At 41.9% G+C, this 23,073-nt stretch overlaps 1 protein-coding gene across 1 annotated transcript in view; it reads right to left on the bottom strand.

Moving 5' to 3' along the window:
• The window catches only part of NSF (N-ethylmaleimide sensitive factor, vesicle fusing ATPase), a 70,307-nt gene that overhangs the window by 38,172 nt on the left and 9,062 nt on the right, over positions 1-23,073 (bottom strand). Inside the window, exons 2-4 of the mRNA XM_075277115.1 lie at positions 14,007-14,092; positions 11,313-11,412; positions 9,957-9,996 (exon numbers count right to left, since the gene is read on the bottom strand). Coding sequence (XP_075133216.1) covers positions 9,957-9,996; positions 11,313-11,412; positions 14,007-14,092 — 226 coding nt within the window. The remainder of the gene's footprint in view (positions 1-9,956; positions 9,997-11,312; positions 11,413-14,006; positions 14,093-23,073) is intronic.

Below are 23,073 nucleotides of genomic sequence, written 5' to 3'. Positions count from 1 at the left end.
TCAAAACAACAGATTGTCACCAATAAGATGGTTAGAGGGAATCTAGGTAATTTTTTAAAAAATTTATATCTGCGAAAATGTTTCACATTTGTCTAATATATATATATATATATATATATATATATATCTAGAACAAATCACTATCTACATCAATATAGAATTTTCCAATACAGGAATCTGAAAACTGTGGATCAATAAGCAGTAATAGCGCTGTTCTGATGGCGGTTTTCTTTTTCCCTGCTGTAGTATCTGCTTGTAAGTACATATTTAAAGGATATCTGCCAAATCAAAGAAACAGATAATCCAGTCGAAAAGCAGATATCCATATATCTGTGTAGGATGAGGCCGTCAATGTAGCGCGTTAGCTGTTCAGCGAGTGATACTTCTATAGTTATTTTATCCCCATGGTAACCAGAATCTTCTCGCTTTCCTGCTAGGAGATGATGCCTACAAAGCAGCGACTCCCCCGGGTTATTTCAGACATCAAGCAAAAACTGGTTTAGGCAGTAACAACCTAATTCCTATACCAAGAACTAACAGAAAGCATCTAAAAGGTGCAGTAGTTCCTATAGCAACACTATCTATCTATCTATCTATCTATCTATCTATCTATCTATCTATCTATCTATCTATCTATCTCTATATATATTAGACACATCTATCTATACATGCACACACACACACATATACAGATAGATGGATAGATACACACGCATATACACATAAATACCGTAATACAAACACAAACATATATAACAGGAGACAGATTAAATATCCATCTATCCGTCTACATGCCCAGTTCTACAGTTCCCATATATTATATTTCCATACACACATTAGCTAACTCCTCTGCCTATTGAATGGCCATTACAGCATTCAGGTAACTTGGCACTTTAACTTTCTGCCAATGATCCGCATCTGGTTTACATATGGTCATTGAAGGAAGATGGGAAGTGATGGAGGAGGAGCGTATCGTGCTGCAATGCACAATGAAGACAAGCGTCTGCACACGGACATACACAAGTCATTTCAGAGTTTTGGGTTGGGATACCAAAGGGGATACATTAAATATAAAAACGAGAAGAACACTAACCGACCAGCACAGGGTTAACAATACAACATGAGGGGAAAACTCCTTAAGAAATAGCTACAACGGCCAAGCAAGGACCAGACAAATTGCAGGGTCAGACTCGAGCTGAGGGATATTGATCTGCATGGAGTTAATATGTATATCTGCTGATTGTAATGTCCCTGGCACCAGAATACAGTGGCATATGGCCGTGCCATGCTTCATGCAAGCATCTCCGTGTCTCCTTCACAATAAAGTCATTTATTTCATACTGAAAAAGCAGCCTTGGGTAAATCCCAGCAGGAAGTGGACATTAATATGGTATTAGTTATTATATTCCGTGACATGGGTAGCAATGCTGTAAGCGCACAACATTCCCGGACCAGCACACGAATCCTAAATGCTACACGCTTTGTTGAATGTGATCTACTGCTCCTTGTTGTCAGCCATTTCAAGATGAGATGTGTACTGTAGATTATAGATTAAATGATAGATTTCTATTTATAGAGAGAGATTCACAGTGTGTGTGTGTGTGTGTTTAAATATTGTCATGCTCCATCCACATGGCTAAGACATGGCTAAGTCCATATGCCCTAAATAGAGGTTTCCAAGATATGAAAAAATTATATATATATTGAAAAAAAAATGCAGGAAATGGCATAAAATAAAAACAAATCCCTCACTATAATAACGATTAAAGAGGTTGTCTAGAATATTTTAGCATTGCGCCAGGAGGCCATGAAAGGTGAAAAATATTGATTAAAAAAAATAAAATAAAAAATCCCATACTCGCCTGCCCCTGGTGTCCTAGGCTGGTCCCCATTGTGTCCCGGGGCTATTCTGGATGTGACTGCTGAACTCAATCAGCAGGCTAAGGAAAGGAACCGGGACGCCACCAGTGAACTCTCAGTGACTTCTTGTGTCTTTTCCTAAGGACACTGATTGGTCTGAGTGGTCACATGTGGCAGGACATCTGCTGCAAAGCCCTAGGGACCAAACAGCAGTCTGGGACACTGGAGGACCGGGGACAGGAGAGTATGTTTTAGGTTTTTTTTTTACTATTATTTAAAATTTTTTACCTTTACTGGCCTCCTATCACAATACTAAAATATCGTGGAGAACCCCTTTAAGATCGTCTAGTGGGCTGCGGCGATGTATATATTGTATGGTTGTTGGGTTAATGTCTCATTAAGAGGAGACTGGTACAAGCACTTATTAGATCATGCATGCCCTGCTAAAAATGCTGGGTGAAGATTACAAATAATCCTCATTGTTGAAAGAGTAAATTTACTCCTAGCACCACCTATTGGGAGGTGGCTCCCTATAAGTTAATGCCTTGTTTTCAAGGCAACCGAAGAACATAATCTGTAAAAGACAGTATAGCGCCTCCAAAAGGAAGAGGTCCCCATCTGCAGACAGCTCTTTCATTGTGTTTGCCGGTACGGTTGTTGTGACCAATCACTGGCCTTAGTGGTGTAAAACGTGAGACCGCCGAGGCCAGTGATTGGCTGCAGCGATCATGTGATAAATATGGGACATCATCCCCACAGCCAAGTAAAGAAAGCCCATGGTTTGGGTAAGAAGTGGGGGATCAAAATGGTAAGTTTAACTTCTTTTTTATATTATGCCACAACAATCCGAACTGTATTGTGTGAGCAGAAGAGTCCTGATATCAGGGCCCAGGACCATGGACAGCTCAGCATAGGCTGCTGCATCATATTGCAGCTCAATTCCTGCTGTGCTAGGCTTTCCTTGTAGAAAAGGACAACTGTGACACTGCCATAGACTCAAATACCAGGAGAGATCAAGCCCTTGTCTTGGCTCACAAATACATCATGCTTAATGAACAAACATCTGAATCAATCTGAGCGCTGACGAGAAACAGTGAAGGTCAATGGAGGAAAAGCCACATTATAGCCTACTGAATGAGGCATGCGAGATATCCCTGGAAGGACAAATAGCCAACACGGGACACACAATTCTCTTAAAGGGAAGTGGTCACTAGTTCTGACATGTCTGTCTTAGTAAATACTTGCATTCCCAATGACATCACAACTCTACAGCACTTTATTCTATAGTCGCTCTCTTATTCTTGCTAGAAATATAGGAATAAAGTGAGTTTTACCATTCTAGCGGTCATTGTGGGGTGTTCCTACTCAATTTGAGTCAAGAACTTGCTCCTTTGTGAGAGTACTGAAAAAATCCAGGATCTTTATATCAGAGGAGTTAACAGAAAAAACTGCTCTAAATCACAAGAATATATCCATTAGCACCTAGCAGATGGAAAGTAACACATACAAAGGCACATCAAAGCCAAATTTATCTAGGAACATGCGCTGCAGATGAGATCACCTTGTCCAGCCTCTGCTGAATTTGATAGGAGTTTTTGCAGAGCCATCTGTTGCCTGCAGACTGCTCAGCACAAGCTCCACATGGGCACTGCCATATGCCAGGGTCTGAAGGCATTAAGGGGTTACTGCTCTGCACACAGTGTCATTTCTGGACAATGAAGATAGATTTGCTTCAGTGCTAGTCCTGCTTTTACCTTACCAGCCGACTGCAAGCAGTTCTTCAGATTACAGGTTATAATCCCAACATAACACAGCTCTACAGTTCTTAGGGGTGGGGGGGCATTATATAGCACTCAAACAATCCCAAGGATAACATTCAGGAATCTTCATGTTCAACAGACTGTCAGTCTTCACTTTATAAATCTCCTTCCCTCTCCCAAAACCCATCTTTGTATGCGGCAGGTTAAAAGTGCATCCAATTTTAGATAAATATATTCATGAACACCACAGGGAAGAGCCATCAAGACTGGAGTATTTTACGTCATTCATCATTTCTCCTGCGCCAGTGCATAATTCATGTGCGTCATCGTGAATTAGGTGCGTCCTCCCGTCAGCACAAATCAGATTTCGCCACTTTTGTGGTGTACATATTAATGAATACGGTGCAGGCGGTGGCACCAAGGCCGATGCAAAAACACCACTTGTGACTAAAATAGTTGCAAATCTGGTTTGTGGTTACTGCAAGTCACTTTTGTGGTGTATCAGTTTTGGAGATCCCCCGTTTCACATATAAATTAAATTCTACAACTTTATTAGAGATGAGCGAGTAGTATTCGATCGAATACTATTATTCGATCGAATACTCGTATCGGTTGAATACCACGCGGAAAATTCCATTGAATTCAATGTAAAAACCTCCTCGTGCTCCTCATCCTGCTACTTCCGGAACTTGGAAGATCCAAGGTGTCGAACTTTGGTTTCCCTGGAAACCGGAACAACATTCCCGTTTTTCCCCATAGACTATAATAGGATTCGATATTCGAACGAATACTACTCGCTCATCTCTAAACTTTATATATCATCTATCCTGGGTTTTAAGTTCTCAATACTTTCAAGATATTCATTTGCAGTCTAGTGTTCTCATTTACTGACAGCAACGGCAGTCGATCAGGTCGAACATCTGTCTCAGATAATGCCTCCCAAAGCAAGAGCACAGTGCCCGGGCTTTTAATAGGAGCATACGTGTACACTAACATACATTTGTGGTTACAAACTGATAAAGCAATGAAGAAATAATAATCTTTATATGGATATGGAACACAGGCTGTACGTCTTCTCCGGAATGGGGCCTGAATCACCAGATTTGCCATTATAAAGCGGTGATATATGCACAGTCAGAAAATGGTGATCCTTGCCATTGGGGTGGCGTTGGGCAGTGATTCAGAGAGCCGGAACACTTAAAATGGTCTATAGGCAAAACAGCTCCTACCCCTGATATACCTGAAGACCGATTTGCTGATCATTTCTGTATTATTTCATCAGTTTGTTGGCAAAAAAAAAAAAAAAAAAGTGTTTGAAGGACCTACATGGTACTTGTTTTTGTGAAAACCTGATGCACAAAGTATGCTAGGAAGTAGATTTATTAAGGAATCTTTATCAACCTAAAACCAGAACAACCCCCACTTTACACTAAGGGCTCTAATTTATATAGAGAGTACAGCCATTGGGCTCAAACCACTATATCCACAAATCCCAGGTAAACATTAGTACAATTTACTTCAGAGGGGAAAAATCTTTCCTGAACCCCTACTGGCAATTGGAGGGATTGAGACACAGAAATTGGAGCTGTGGAGTCAGAGTTGGGACCAATTTATGGTGGAGTCAGAAAAAAGTTACTGACTTAGGCCCAGTTCATATCTGCATTCAGAATTCTTTACAGGGAGTCTGCCTGGGGACCCCCTGAATGGAAACCTATACTCATAAAAAACGGTTACCTGGGAAATCCGAAGACCCTATAGACTATAATGGGGTCTATGTGGTTTCCGTTCGATTTCCACACGAAACATGCGGAGAGAAAAGTCCTGAAAGCAGCACTTTTCTCTCTGCATGTTTTGTGTGGAAACAACACAGACTCCATTATAGTCTATGGGGTCTTGGTGTTTCCTTAGGTAACCGCTTTTTAATGCGTATAGGTTTCCGTTTGGGAGGTCTCCAAGCGGACTCCCTGAACAGAAACCTGAACACATCTATGATCCGGGCCTCAGACTTCGTAATAAAATGATACTTTTTAATTATATACCATTATTGGTTTTGTAGAATTAATTAAATATATAGTTTCTTACATACTTTTTTCCCTAAGAATATATTCCCTAGATTTTTAATGAATTAGAGGTTCTTCACAATAGCTGACAGCCTTGGTCAAGCAGAAGCAGTATTGTAGAAAAATAGAGGAGTTGGAGTTCAGTTGTTTAGCCTACCGACTCTACAGCCCTAACAAAATCAAACAGAAAACCGTTGTGTAAACACAGTCTTAAAGGGATTCAATCATTAAAATGCATTTTTTTCCTCCCTAACATGTTGGAATAGCCTTAAGAAAGCCTATTCTTCTCCTACCTTTAGATGACTTCTCCGCGCCGCCGTTCGGTAGAAGTCCCGGTTTTCGTCGGTATGCAAATGAGTTCTCTCGCAGCACTGGGGGCGGTCCCCAGCTCTCAAACAGCACTGGACTGCGAGAGAAATCTCCAGCGCCGCCTCTATCTTCGCCTGGGACGGTCTCTCCCTGCGTCTTCTTCCGTAGCTGGCTTCAAACTTCTAGGCCTGCACAGTCGGCCCTGCTGTCGGGCCTTGGGCAAAGCTGACTGCGCATGGCCGCGGCAATTTTCCTGTGGTTGCTTACACAGTAAACTGGTGTAAGCAGCCATTTTCTTGTGGCTTCTTACACAGTAGGTTGGGGTAAACAGCCACAAGAAAATGGTTGCGGGCATTCGGGATTTCTACCAAACGGCGGTGCAGAGAAGACATCTAAAGGTAGGAGAACAATAGCTATTCCTACATGTTAGGGACAAAAAATAGCATTTTAATGAATGAATCCCTTTAAATACTCTAAGGGCTCGTTCACATCAGCGTTGTCCACTCCGTAGTTCAGGTTTCGGTTTCCTGCCTAAAACAGAGGCAGGAGACGGAAACCTGCAGGAGTCTCTCTCACCCATTCATTTGAATGGGTGAGAAAGATGTCCGGCCGTGAGCGGCGGTGAGCGTTTTAGGCTCTCCGCCGCGAAACCGGGTTTTATAATCCGGACACGGAGTCGGACATGCAGTACTCTGTGTCCGGATTAAAAAATCCGGTTTCGCGGCGGAGAGCCTAAAACGCTCACCGCTGCTCACGGCCGGACCCGGTCTGTGCTTTCCGTCTTCTGGCATGCAGAAGACGTAAAGCTCAAAACGGAAAGAAGAACGCAGGTGTGAACCTAGCATAAGCCACATACAGGAAATAAACTCATAGGGCAATGTGGCTTACCCTGTGGATTTTACATGCAGACTGGTGGTAATTTATTAACATGGTGTAAAGGCAACACTGTCTTAGTTGCCCAGAGCAACCACTCACAGCTTTCGTTTTTCAGGAAGAGAATAAAAAAAATAAAAGCTAAGCTGTGATAGGTTGCTATGGGCAAAGCAGTTTTGCCTTCACGCTATTTTAATAAATCTGCCCATACAATGAGAAACAATGCAGTCAACGTAAACTCTTATTCTCTCTCTGACCAGAAACCTGCATCATGGACACAAAGCTATGGAACACATCTGTCTCAGATAATGTGCCGCCATACTGTTTGCACAAAGCTGATCATACAGTTAGTGTACAATACCCAAGAGAGGATCTATTCAATTCAGAAATAAAGCTCACCCCCACCCCCCCAACCGCTGGCTAACAGGCTAATAAAATATCAACATTAAGCCAAGGGAGCAGGGGCATCAGAGGGATTATTTATAGTGCGCAGAGGCAGACTTAATTCCCAAGCGCCTCAATTATTCAGTGCACGGCCGGAAACTGCCTTCTGCTTCAGTAAGGCGAAGAACGCAGGATTAATGCAAGGGAGCGATCAAATGACTGACATAATTCTCTGTGCTTCACATATTGAAGCCATAGGAAGGACACGTGACATGTAAACAGCTGGAAGCTTTTATTGTAAGAATTATTTATACGCATTAAAAACACCAATTACAGATCAACAATTTAGCATTATCTGGTGATCCATGCTCATTTCCCAGCTTGGAGATTCACCATTCAGGCCTCCTGACAACTAGGCAGAAGACATATTTAAAGTGACAGCATGCGTATGTTTCTTTTCATTCAGGTGAGGAGCCTAAAAAAGACCTGTCACCAAGTACAACATACTACGGTAATTTGGTTACTTATATAGTGCCACCATATTCCGCAGTGCCATATAGGGCTCACAATCTATAAACTCTCTGTCAGTATGTCTTTGGAGTATGGGAAGAAAAGGGAGTACCCGGAGAGAAACCATGCAAACACAGGGAGAACATACAAACTTTTTGCAGATGTTGGCTGGATTCGAACCCAAGACTCCAGACACTGATGCTGCCAATACTAAATGGCACACTTCTTTTTATTGCCTCTGTGTCTTTTTTTTTTTTTTAATTAAAAATCTGTCCATCAATTGAAAAGATACAGCCCCTGGTAGGTTATATGTAAATTGGCTCTTACTCTCCAAGTGGGCATTAACCTTTCATTTCTCAGAAAAGAGATTGTGCCCCACTTGGCAGCATAAAAGCCATTTTACATATAACCTACCAGGGACCATATTCCTTGAAAAGATCAACAAATAGAAACGCTGGTCAGTGCAATAAATAGAGAGCCATCCCATCCTATTCTAAGGTAGACAATGTGTTACCAATTGAAAGGGCAGTAAGAAGGCTGTAGGAGGTTGAACGGGAAAGTGAAACCCCCTCCCCCCACGTATTGGTACTCCCTACAGGGGCTTCATCAGAGAAAGGAACATCATATCATGCATCTATAGCGTACATGTCTAGGATGGGAATGTTCTTTTAAAAGGGAGTTACAATCTTACATATTTACATCACATCACCAAGATACAGATGCATATTCCACCTGCCACTCACTTCTATAGGAGTTCCAAAAAGATAATGCTTAATAGCTCATTTCTGAAACTCCCGCAGGAATAAATAGGGAGTGGCACGCAACATTCACAGGAGGATACTTCCTTTCTTGGGATAGATCAAGGTCTCATAGGTGTTAACTACATCTAAAAGACATTTATGGAATATCATTTGGGCAAGCAGTCAATGTCAGAGATGGTATTACACCCTTAAGTATTTTATTTTCAGTATATGAAACATCTGACTGAAAAGGTATATACACCAACAGAGAAATAAATAGGGAGCAGCTACAGCTACATAGAAATACCACACCAACTGTTTTCAACTGGGTAGACAGGTAGAACTATGACCTTGGCATCATATAAAAGATGAATCTCATATTTTATATGACACCAGAATCACAGTTCTACATTTTGTCATACAATGTTGTGTCCGCATGGAGGAATTTCATCAGTATCCTGTCTAGCCGCTGCAAAAATGTCAGCAGCAGAAAATGAAGAGGAATTCCTTTTTATTTTCCGCCGTGTGAACATAATCTTAGTGTTTGCGGTGACCCCTCCTCCAGTCTCATCATTTCTGTATTATACCTGTACCCCCCCCCCCCCCCCCGAATTTCACAGAAAGAAACCCAAACCATTAATAGATCACAAAATTTTCTAATGAAACGTATGCTGCCAGAAAACGAAGAGGTCTTTAAAAGTTTAGGTACACTGTAAGATCATGGATGGAAGCAGAGAACTTATCATCTGTTATACAGGAAACGATGTTCACATAGCTGAAACATGGTCTCTAAACCTGCACCTACTTGGGCAAGAAAATGACAATTCTATTTACTCATCACTAAATTAAACAGTAAATCAGTACAAATATGTGGGGCTACTACACAGTCACACAACAGTTCCAAGTAACATATTTTAAAGGGGTATTCCCATAACTCTTGTTCTGCAGCCTGAAGGCTCTGTACTCTCTTCACTTCCTGGATTTCTCACACATTGGTGGGCGGGGTTACACTTGCTCTGCTATGATCCACCGTATGACGCTGATGTGGAAACTGATGTAGCAGAGCTGGATTTGAGTCAGCTTGCATTACATACAGAGGTAAAGGATTCCTTATCTCAGCCCTTATCAGCCAAATTCAATTAAACCAGCTGATAAGTGGAAAAATTGAAGATAGACAACACAGTAATCCCGGAGCTCTCACCTCCATCTCCCCTATATGAGGAGCTCGGTTGCTTGTCAGCACCTCCCTCTCCTCCTGGGAGCAGGCAGTTAGTCACTTGACAAATGAGCAGATAATCCCAAGGGCCAGTGTCAACAATGAAGTGAATAAATTAAGATAGCGGCCAAACAAAGCAGTTTTGATAAAGCAAAGTATTTAGGAAAAATCTTATACTCACATAAACTAGCAGATCCTTGTTATGGGACAACCCCTTTAAGAATACAAACGAGAACTAACTTACCTTCCACCTCTTGCCCAATGGAGAGACCGGCCCATTTCCTCTGTACAAGAAGCAAGGGAAAGCAAAATCAGTGAACCCTCATTAGAGGACAGACACAGTACAGTAATATTACACACAATGGTGAACATATAATTATAAAACTTTATAAAGTTCATGTTTATTATTTTACTAGCAATGCCCAAACTTACGTCTGGGAGAACACCACTTAGGGGACTATTTATTGGCTATATAATACATCATCATAATCACTTGGGAATTATAAGAGCGATTTTAAATACATCAAATGTATTCCATATATCTAAATGGGGTTGTTGGCGGCACGCACATGAATTCCACAATCCCCATTCATGTATGTCGGAAAGAAATACATGCAAAAATATGCCATGTAGAAACAGACTCTTAGAGGAATTGAGCAAAATTTATATAGTTTATATATTCTCTTATATGATCATATATAGATCAAAGAAAATTAAAAAAAAAAAGATTCCAGACAACCATCTTCTATAAGCCATGTTAGTCATTCCTGAGGTCACTATAGGGGGTTTGACTTAATCCATGTACTTTATTGTCTTCTTTTATTTGAATGGCTGCTGTATTGCCATATATACTGTAATACTTCTCCTGCAGGTCACTGCACTGGGCAAACACTTTAAAGAGGATTTCCGGGCCCAAACAAGGTTTTTCATATCGATGAACAGTTCACAAGATAGGCCATAAAATCTGTTCGGTGGGGTTCCAACATTCAGGATCATGTACCAATCAGCTGCTCTGGCTGCCTCTGGGTATCAGTAGCTCTGCCTATTCAAGTAATAAGAGCAGAACTGCAGTACCTCAATGTCACTGCTATAGTGAATAGGAGCAAAGCTGCATCTGGTCCCAACAGTAGCAGTAGCTTCCGGCACCTGAAGGCAGCCAGATCAGTAGATCAGTGTGGAGTCCAGGTGTCGGACCCCCACCCGTCACACTGATGGGCCTATCTCCTATAATCAAGGCTGTTGGAGCCCAGAAATATCTTTTAATATGTAGTATTATCTATTGAATGATTAAGTACAACCATAATGTAGGCAATACTACTTAAAGGGGCTGGCCAATTAAATACATTTATCACGTAACCAGCTCAGTGGACTATGATATAAGTTCCATAAACCTTGAAACGAGCAGCATGTTCTACCACGGGTGCAAACAGACAAGAGATATGGGAGCAGTGTTCATGATCAGTAAGGGTCCTAGCAGACAGCATCCAAGAAAACACCGCCTATTAACTACAGATTTAACAGAACAGAAGTACATTATAACTGCAAGGCTAATACAAACAGAGCTGAAGATCTGTTCACTTGTTCGCTTTGTTAGTCTTACCTGAGGAAGGCTGAAAGCAATGTTGCCTGGTAGAACAGTGTGATGGGTCTTAACGGTGAAGATATAGCGATGGTTTGGGGATGTTCTTACAATAACATGTCTAGAAAAACAGAAAGCAGTTGTGTGAATACCAAGAAGAATCTGTGAACATGGCAACTCATATGTAATACATGTTCTACAAAATAATAAGCTGGTTGTATGATAAGGGTATATGAATAGAGTAAGACAGAGTGTTTAAATACAGTCCTTGGTTTTATCAAAAGGTTGCCAAAGAATCTCCACAGCAGGAGATGGTACCCCTCTAAAACAGTCACAGGCTCCATTCTAGGACTTGGATACCTTTCATACCATGATGGACGCATGGACCACATGGGTAGATAACCTTAGGATAGAGGTGTCCACACCCAATGTACCGTCTACTGAAAATCCATCATAGCTGTCAAAGTCCAGGGAGGAAACCTTCTAGAAGGGAAACTTTAAAAACCTGCACAATGATACAAAAAAGCAGAGCACAGGAAATTCTCTTCTTGAGGATTCTAACAGTTCCCCTTATGAAAATCATCACCTCAGCAAATAAATGTCCCACATCTTGAGGTTGGAGGCGACTTTTCCATTTGCAGTAAGAAGTGTGGTATCTTCCGAACGTGTTCTTCTCAAGATGAGGACTGGTAATTGCTGTTTAGTCGCTAATGAGCGTGGTCGGCTCTTCTACAGTCAGGAATCCTCCACAATTATCCTGAATTGTTAATAACACTATTCACAGCTGGAGAGAGATCTGGAAATGGTCTGATCCAATGGCATTTCCTAGAATGCCTTCTGAAAACATGATAAGGCATTGTCTAGAATGCCAATTTTCTAACCAGAAGGGGGGGGGGGGTGAATTATTTTGGAATCTCTTCCATCAGTAAGAGTGGAGGGCAGCAGCAAAAAAGCACCCCAATCTCTCTGGAGGACCCGCTATGTTGTTTTAGTACATAGTCAATGTTTTGAATGAAAATTGTAATGCTTCATCTATCCTGTGGCGGTGCTGCAGAGAAACTGAACATTTATGTTTCCCCCACCTATTGCAGCTCAGTTACTGGGAACAACAGGAAACCTCATTATCAGTATACTGAAAATTGACCTTCTAACAAGGGGGCAAGAGAAATTCTGGACAGCCTATCTTTAGCAAATAAAAGTTCAATCAAACACAGTCATGACCTCAATAAAGATCTATGACTGGTCATCAGCTTATATATTGTCCCATCAAAATGATCTCTACTTCAACTTCCTTCCCTCCATACTTACTAGTCTGGATGTGTAATTTGCTCAGGAAATGTCAAGTGCCTGTAATGCTGCCCTACACATTAGCTGACTGACGCCCTTACCCCATAGATCTCATGTGTCGCCAGATTAAAGCAGTTGACTCCTTTTCCATATATCCTACTATGTCTGATCAGGACCACTCCTCTGAGCGCATACAGTAGTTTTTGTACTGGCAGATCCAGCTCCTCTCTTACAAACACAGCCATTATGGTCAGATTTTGTTTTTAAAACTGGTCATCTATAGGAGATAACCATTCAATGGTTAAATGCAAACTTGTCAGGTGTGTTTGTGGCACTAAAGCATCAGTAGGTCATTATGGACAGATGGTTTAGTGTCCCAAATACCCCTACATTAAAAGTTGTCAAAAAAAAACAACCCATATACTTACTTGGCTCCTAGGGCCTTTGACACATGAGCAGTAAAATAAAGTTGAGTTGTATGAATGACTGTGCACCAGAAGCGCCATAGAGAAGTCCGATGGGACTTACGTAACTCATGTCTAGGCAAGAATAAAGGTCATCTCCACCTATCCATGCCACAAACAGCAGTATTGGTAATTTAGATTCCCAAATTTAGGTGACAAGTTTCCTTTTATAATGATTGTCATCCTTAAGATAGATTATCAAAAGCAGATCATGGGAGTCTGACACCATCCACCCTCACTGATCAACACTGTGGCCTATTGTTTGCATTTCAAGCTTTGCACTGGTATAACAGTTCAGTCCCACTGACTTTAAAGAAAATGAGTTACCAATAGATCACATGACTGACGGATGTCAAAGCGTATTGCGTCTTCAAACAGTTGATGAATAGGGGTGGAGTGGGAGCCAACTAATAATAAGTCATGGTCTAGTATGGTGAGAATATTATAAGACATCAGAAATGATGACATATACCAGAGGTTCTCAAACTAATTGTAAATTTAGAGTCACTTTGAAATGCTACAGGTGGTATCAAGACACTAAAAAATTGTAAAAAGAAAAATAAGTCTCCGGAAAAGATGAATTTTACCCCAGTGTTAACAGCCAAGCTGTTAGCAAGTTCTATGCTATGAGATCCCCGGTATCCCTAATGCATAATGGTAATGGTGGTTACCAATAGTTAGGGAGCCATATGTATGGGACCCAAGAAGAACACTGCTTTATCGCAAAGTGTGACCATAATGTCGCATGTTGATCATTTCCATTGGTCAATGTCTTGTCTATACCTCCAAGCATATTCTTACAACAAGATCTTTGAATATACCCATACAACAGTCCACGACAGCTCAATGCAAGTCTAATATATAGCTAAATTCAATTTGGCTCCATTGAAAACAATGATAAAAAAGTTCAACTCCCACCCCCATCCCATCCAAGGGAAATAAATCCCAGCAGCTCCATACTCACTGTCCAGACTGGAAATCCTTCTCGCTCACCACAGCACAGTTTGTGAGGGAAAGCTCATCTGTAGGACATCGCGCTGCTTGCATAGTCTGTAAAAAAATATAGAGATTCAATTATAACGCATCAACAAGATGATGATAATAATAATTATCTACAATCCCCAAAGAACAGACTAAACCAACACAGGGAATATTGGTGTCCACCTTCAAAACATTTTCACTCCACTATTCTAAAACACACACAGTGAAAAATGAAGCACCTTTCCAAATATTCTCAGTTAAAAAAAAATCTACTACCTCTTGGTGTATACAGCTCCAGAGCTACAGTATATGTCTCCATGGCAACAGCCTACAAAAGAAGTGTGCTGTATGATCCTGCAGTTTGCCGCTCCTTCAGTCCCCCACACTTGCTAACCTGCTATGTGTACAGTAACTAGTAGGGGACAGGACTGCAGGTTCAGGCTATCCAATGTTTGTTACATATGGATCTGTATATACACCTGCACAGGAGCTGTAGACACAAAACAATCAGATTGGTGAAGGTAGGCCACCCAGCAGCCCCACTTCTCAGCTGTGGTCAGAAAATGGAGCAGGAAGCAGACAGCTTTGTTCTGTGCAGTGACTGAACTGAGTCACTGTAGATTAGGTCCCATTTCAGTGAACAGGAGCTGATTTGCAGTAGTCAGTTTGACCACTACACAGAGAACGGAGCTATCTGCTTCCTATTCCATTCTCTGTGTATCAGCAACTGAGAACATGGGTGTCCTGTGTCAGAGCTTCACTGATCTGATACCAATGACCTGTATCATTTGAATGCTCTGGAACAATAAAAGTCAATGGACTTGCCATAAATCAGAAATGAATGAATCAATGACTGAATGAATTGCTCTCTAATTCCAGGACGCAGCAAACATATACACCAACTATACTGCACCAACGTATGATCCTACCAAATCTCAAAGACTCAAAAAAAGAAGACTGTAACAAGACTGGCCAGCTGCCGACAGACTTCAGTTCCAGGCCGCAGTACGAACGTCCCTGACACTTTATCTTATTATTGATGCGGTAGCAAAAACTGCAGGAAACAGCACTTCAGAGGATTATTTCTTTATTTATAGTGCCATCTATCATGTTCCAGTCAGTGAGATATAACAGCATCGATAAACCAGAACATTTAGGGAAGATAATACTCTGCATTTCAGCTATTGGTGGACGTCTGGGCGCCCACATTCCTATAGGCCAAATACTCTACAGGGGTATTCCCACCTTACACAGATCATACATATCCAAAGAATATAACCAAGGTGAAACCCACTGGGACATGCAACAGTTTCCAAAACAGGGAAACCAACATCCCCTGCCACGACTTGCAGGCTCTGATGCTTCAATGATTTCCAAAGAAGTCAATGGGGAGAACTGCAGATATACACAGCCATTTCTCCATTCATTTTAACAAGAACAAAATGACAAGACACTATAAGAAATTGCTTTGCCGTTGAGAGAAAAAAATACACACACATACACACACACACACACACACAAAAACCAAAACGGTACTAAGAAGGAGTTGGACTGTTGGACCGGAATGAAACTTTCTATGTGTAATTGTATCGATGCTATATGTAAGTAGTTACAATATTATTTATAGCACTAGGATAAGCATGTTGGAGAAAACTATACAAGTGGGGAAAAAAAAAAGTCTCTAGCCCAGATGCAAAAGGAGATACAGCCGGACATGGAGGAATACATGTGCCGTATGGTATCCTGCAGCACATTTGCCCACAGATGTTGCAGCTGGGTCTGTAGACCATGCACACTCACAGGTTACTGAAACTGGCATCCCAGCTGGTCCCATAAATACTAAATCAGCAATAAACTGGTAACCAGAAAGGCCATGGAAGTGTTGCAATCTGGTGGAGACAGTCTCTTGCAATGTGTGGGCAAGCATTATCCTGCTGAAAAAAGGCCAGTTGGAAACCATTCCATGAGACACAACACGTGGCTGCAGGAAATCCTGGTCATATCGCTCAGCTATTACTATCTCTTCATATCACTACTAATGGTGACCACATCTCATAGGCGATGACCCCTCCAGATCATCACACCAGAAGTTGTAGAAGTCTGTTACTCTACAGGAGCTGAAGTGCACACCATAAGGCCTCTACACTGCAACTCGTCCATCATCAGATCCCAAAAAGAAAGTGGATACAGTTCCAGTGCGTAGGTGTCCAAGTTTCTCTTTTACAACACCATTTTCAACAAAGACAATGTTGGCTAGCTGGCAATGACACCAAGGGGAAACGGTCAGGGCAGTGAGAAAGTTGTACATAATAAAAGGGCCACCTGTGTCTGGACGGTGGACAAGGAAAGTATAGGAGCTACTCCTGCTTATCGGAGGATCAATCCTCCCTAGATCCTCCCTATTTATGGTCCATTCAAAGATTGTCTGTGATGTGTACATGCCCTCCCATAAGAAATCATGCAATAAGCACCATAGTGGCAGCACATTATATTAGATTACATTATATGGACAGACCTTGCAATCTTTCAGGGGTCCTTAGGATACTGAAGAGTGAATGTCGCTAAAATTACCAGGAGTATTTGTAGTATTACACAGAGATTACTGTTCGGGTATAAGACATAGGTATGTTTTATAGTCACACGCAGATGAAAGGTGAAGTGGCTTACACCATGATCCCATGATTTGCAGGCATCGGTCGTCTTAAGATCAGCAAGCTGAACATAAATCATGTCAATCCCATTGACACATGAACAATGGTCCTCAGCTGTCATCGCCTCTCCGCCACGGCCTATCATGGCAGTATTTTTCTCCTATTCTGCACAAACCAGCTCACTGTTCTATTGAATATCTGACAGGCGGCTGGGGATATGTGCCATGGAAGAAACATTCAGAAGAAATCCAACAACAGATTTGTACATTATCTAAAGTGGCAACAGAGGACGCAAATCAGGTCCGACAACCCTTCGGTGCCCTGGAGAAAAAGCTAAAGATATCAGATTTGCCACCCAGGGGGTTCATTTGGTTATTTTTAATGGCTATTATAGCTTTGGCTATATTAAAATTGGTAGTCACCCAACTTTACCAGAAACGGATGATCATTTTTTTTTTCCTTTCCTCCATTTTTCCTTCCTTTGTTCCTCCATGCAGACGCTCCTGGCTGCTATGACTTCAGGTATGGAAAGATGGAATAACATGCTTGGTGGGATGGCCGTGGATCTAAGTGTATGGATGTTCAGAAAGTACAGTACATGGGACGTAATTGTTAGAAGGACAGTACTGATAAAGCTCAGAAGAGTCTTCATTACAAGAAACATTTGTTGCTGCTTGCCTTTGTATTAAGGGTTAACCTAAAGGTCATCCACAGTACCACAGGTCAGATCATCTGCTTGGCCACACATAGTAGAAAATCCCTAAGCCTTTAGATACATTTCTGTAATCGGCTGACCCATTAAGACCATAAGCTTGTCAACCTGGACACCATTTCTCCTTCTTCCTCTTACTCAGCCTGAGGATCAAAAATCCAATGAAGAGAATGAATTCACGTCACAATCAAGAAATCTCTGCCCCATCTTATAGTACAGCACCAGTTTTCAGCGTCATGTCTGATCCTTACTTCATAGCACATCATTGTAGCTCCTGAGTGAGACTCTATTCACATCTGCGTTCAGGTTTCCGTACGGGAAGTCTGTTTGGAGACCTCCCCCAACAGAATGCTATACGTATTAAAATTACCTGGGAAACCCACGGATGATAGACTATAATAGGGTCCGTGTGGTTTCCCCCCGTTTTCTGCACAACAATAACAGCTGAGCATTGGGGTTTAGAATAGTCGTCCTGAAGAGATCAGATTCCACTGAAAACAAAAGCGTAAATTCATAAGATTATAGCCCATCCTGGAATTGTCCAAGACAATGATGTAATACAGTAATAGACTGTAATGATCACACAGGGATTTGCAGCATAAAAAGATATTTCAGGTTGTCTATATTCACTATATTATGACCTACATAACAAGGAGCATTAAACTGCGAAAACACCTCGCGAGCAGAGACTCAGCAAAAGCTTCTCCCTTTGGCGCAACTAACAAAAGAAACAATCATCAACCCAAATCTCTGCGCTATATGACGCCATTGCTAGGGGAGCATCCTCATAAGAAGTTTCAGAGCAATACACAGTGCCTATAGTTCTGTAGTATAACACAGCAGAGACTCCACGGAGCGCCATATATCCTCAGCACACACAGCTCTGCTACATGTGACGCCATTGCTAGGGGAGCATCCTCATATGTTTCAGGGCAATATACAGTCCCTATAGTTCTGTTGTATAACACAGCAGAGACTCCACGGAGCGCCATATATCCTCAGCACACACAGCTCTGCTACATGTGAAGCCATTGCTAGGGGAGCATCCTCATATGTTTCAGGCCAATATACAGTCCCTATAGTTCTGTAGTATATCGCAACAGACTCCACGGAGCGCCATATATCCTCAGCACACACACAGCTCTGCTACATTACCTGCAGACCTGAGTAATCTAAAGCAGACTGGTTGTCAGAGATGTGCCGACAATCAGACTAGTGCTTTACCTTGAATGGGCCAAGGAAGGACGAATGATACCGGGAGGGTGCACAAAAATCTTCTATCAGTCAAGATGGGCATTGTCCTGGTCTTTATTTTGCCCACTGCTTCGGGGTTATCCAATCACTCGCACGCTCAAGTCACCTCCACCACAAAAACATCTCCAGAATCTGCCATTTCCTCACCACAGACACATTAAAGCCACTTATTGCCCCATTGTAAAGTAAAGTAACTATTTCTTTGTAATGTATCTCTTTGTCTGTACTTCCTAGAATTTGTAAAGTGCTGCGGAATATGTTGGTGCTATATAAATAAAATGTATTATTATTATTTACATAGTAATTGCTTTGCAAAAAAAAAAAAGGAGAAGAAACCTGTATTTAATGGCTCGGTGTAATGTTACTCGGACAGAGAAAAAAATATTATTTGCATTTCTTCCCAGAATTCCTCTGTGCAGAGATGTAATCCTGAAATTTCTGGCTGTAAGGAGAATTGCTGACTTGGCACTGATGTGAGAACAGCTTTTTACATAGTGAAATTCAGACAGTCAAAGGGGAAGATGACCGAGAAGCTTCCTGGAATACAAGCAATGCCAAGCCCTGCTCCTCTGTAACAACCCCTGGCATGGAGGAAGTGTCAGGATATACAAAGGAAAATGGTCTTTATAAAAAAGATGGTCCTCTCAGACAAAAAAAATATATAGAATGGTGTCTAATAAAGTCAACAAGCATGTATAATCCCCCAAAACACCAAATAATGATGAAAGAGTCTAAAATTCTATATTTTGTGCTTCAGGATATTACACAGAACCAGGTATCCCATCCGAATATTACACAGAATTAGGCTTAGGCTGGGACTAATAAAACAGCCATGGTACTGTACACAAGTCACTCCTACAAACACAAATAACCATAGGGGGCCCCAACTCTTTCTTACTCCACTGGTGACCTCCATATTTCATAGTTCAAGATAACCCCATCATTCTTCGCTTCAAGAATGTCATCTTTCTAAGTCTGTGGTGAGCGACTTAACATCCCAAGAGGCATACCACTGGATAGTGAAAGATTTGTAGGATTCTTGCATAACATGTTGATTAATGTTATTGTCACTACAATAATTGTATGTATACTGTATTTTTGTCATGTATTTATACTGATTTTTCTTATCTGATGTCCCTTACAACTTCCTCTTGTTTGCTGCAGTTCATTCATGTGGCAAAGCACAGAGCTGCACCCACATTGATCTTGCAATGTATGCAACTCCAATGGGGGTTGGTTCAAATGAGTTTCCACTGAAAAATTTGCTCAAAAAGTGGTAATGGGTTGGACAAAGAGGTCTGCTTACAGAGCCAGCTTCACTAGAGTATAATGGGAGAAAAATCTTTCCTTAAGAGGTGGCATTTGTAAAGAGGGGTCTTTTGAAGCAGTTTGCACCATGCATCGTATTTAGCTATATTATTCAGCGTCTAAAACCGTGATGGCCGGGGGCACAGAAGTTATATGACCAAGAGACATTAATACTCTATGGAGATCACAACCTGAGGCCCAATCTTTCACCAATTAAGGTATTAAAGCTTACTAAATAAATATGTTTTCTTCTCCACTATTTAAGGCTGTATTACTTTTTACATATTAGTCTATGAAGTGGGGAGGGGTAGGAAGAGGCTGCTAGAAAAGACACTCAAATAATTGCTGCGCCTATACTCTGCTAATGTGCTCTTTTAACACTACTAGGCTTCTACATAAAAATGCACAGATACCAGTGCAAAGAATAAGGCAATAAATCAACGAACCAGCTCACACCAGCCTCCTACTCACCCCTCTCCTCTCCATAGAGGTCTGTGTGTCAGGGTGGATAGAAGATTGAATCCTATGTAAACAAGTGTCAGATTGAAAACATGGAGAACGAGAACAACTTAAAAAGTGGTGAAGGAAACAGATCTTCTTTATCCTACTAATATTATAAATGTGAAAATTTGTGAGTTTGGATGTTTGTGAGTTTGGATGTTTGTTCCTCAATCACGCATAGATGGCTGAATAGATATGGATGAAATTTGGCACCTTGATAGCTTGTATCCTCCATTAACACATATCCCAGTAAATGACATGGCTTCACGACTGTTATAAATTTATATTCATACACTATGTTACACTGCAGAAGATTTCAGCTATTTGCAGTTTTACTGATAAAGCCTGCTCTGTTATCTCTCTATGTAAACACACAGATAACACTCAGTGGCTTCACAACAAGCATCTGCATATTATCTGATCTGCAGTAGCTGCTGAAACACAGAGATGAGAAAACCCCTTTAATTCAAATTGACAGATCTAGCAGAGCTGGGTATGCAGAGATGTAGCAGAGCTGGGTATGCTGTGCCTATGCAGAGATGTAGCAGAGCTGGGTATGCTGTGCCTATGCAGAGATGTAGCAGAGCTGGGTATGCTGTGCCTATGCAGAGATGTAGCAGAGCTGGGTATGCTGTGCCTATGCAGAGATGTAGCAGAGCTGGGTATGCTGTGCCTATGCAGAGATGTAGCAGAGCTGGGTATGCTGTGCCTATGCAGAGATGTAGCAGAGCTGGGTATGCTGTGCCTATGCAGAGATGTAGCAGAGCTGGGTATGCTGTGCCTATGCAGAGATGTAGCAGATCTGGGTATGCTGTGCCTATGCAGAGATGTAGCAGATCTGGGTATGCTGTGCATATGTAGAGATGTACTAGAGCTGAGTATGTAGAGATGTAGCAGAGCTGGGTATGCAGTGCATGTGTAGAGATGTAGCAAAGCATTACTCCAGGTAACAATTGATGTCAGGTTTTTCAATGATATACATACTGATATACACATGATCATATGATGCTTATAGACCAATGCAAACTCGCAAGTTCTTCAGTCTTCACATACACACAGCTTTACACCAGCTTTCCATAGCAATTAACCTATTTGTATGGGGCCACTACACAAACAAAAAATGAAATACACCTGCGCAAAGCCAGGTCCTCCGGCTAGTAATATATATTACAAATTTTCTTACATTGACCTGTACTATTCGTTTATCAATAGTTGTTTATACCTGGAGGTAGCTTTAAAGGGGTTTTCCAGGTTAATACATTGTTGAGCTAACCTTAGAGACACAAATATGTGGGTCTCTTTGGAATGTAAAAAAAAAAAAAAAAGTGTGCGCTAAAATAATTGGTAATTGGGGTGAAATGCCCTCAATAAACACAGAGGGAGAATTTTTAGCTGCCCCCGACAAAGGAGCAAGAGATATAACTTACTGGGTAAAACACTTCAGTTAGTTTACGTCTACATATGATCCTTGAGATCATGAGCTTGGCTATTATAACCTAAATCAATATGATGATTAATCGGGCATTTTACCTCAATTACGATTATTGGCGATTAGGTCACGCTCCTTTTAAAGTATAACCAAGTGTTGGACAAACCTCGTGAGACTTATCTTGTAAGGCAGGTATGTCAAACTCAGGGTACCCCGAGGGCCACATGAGTAACAAGAGGTTGTAGTGAGGGCCGCACACAGCAGCTAATGGCTAGGGCCTAGGGGACTGATCACTAATACAATGCATCGCAAAAATTCGGCATTTCTATTGCAAGCTACATAGAGTAGCCTACAATAGAAAGTATAGAATGACAGGCTGGAGCCTCACAAGGCTCCCGGCTGCCATAAAAATGCACGCAGGCCCCCGAATCTTGCTCCGGGTGCCTGCGATTGCCGGTAAAATGGCACCTCAGTTAAAGCTGGCAGACACCATTATTGTGTTGGAGTGCTGGGGAAGGGTTGGAGTGCTGGGGGGGGGGGGGGGGTGCTGGGTGCTTCTGGATGTCTGGCTCTTCCTTGGGCCTGAGGACTGTTTTTTCCCACCCACTTGCAATTCTTGCACTTGGGGGTTAATAGGAGCACTACAGACTGTAATGCTCCAATTAACCCCCAAGTGAAAGAATTACAAGGTGGGTGGGGAAAAAACAGTCCTCAAGCCCAAGGAAGGGCCAGACAGACATCAAAAAGCCCCCCTCCCCCAGCACCTCAACCCTTCCCCAGCACTCCAACCCCCCCATCATCATAAATCTAGTATTTATCCCCTATCCGTAGGATAGGGGTTAAATACTTGAAAAATCACAATTTCTTCTGCAGAACTTACCTGCTTCTGCTTTTCAGCCTGCGCAGCGGTCTTGTGAGACCACGTAGGACGCAGGCACATGTCGGGTGCGGGCCTGATTACGTGGCCACGTCACCCAGCGTGTGGGAAGGAGGGGGCGGAGCGGAGCAGGCAGAGAGACCTGCTCTCTGCGAAGGGTGAGGGGCGGCCGCTGGAGCAGTGCTGCATCCAGCAAGGCCGCCCCAATCCACCGCTCACTTTCCTTGTACATCTGCGACCCGCACAAAAGTCTCAAACTTTGTCTCTAAAGTTTAGGGACAAAGATTGAGACTTTTGTGTGGGCTGCAGATATGCCTG

This window comes from Leptodactylus fuscus, chromosome 6 (assembly GCF_031893055.1).
Source record: "Leptodactylus fuscus isolate aLepFus1 chromosome 6, aLepFus1.hap2, whole genome shotgun sequence".
Classification (NCBI taxonomy): Eukaryota; Metazoa; Chordata; class Amphibia; order Anura; family Leptodactylidae; genus Leptodactylus; species Leptodactylus fuscus.
The sequence above is the reverse complement of the archived record's forward strand: the minus strand, read 5'-3'. Positions and strand labels throughout refer to the sequence as shown.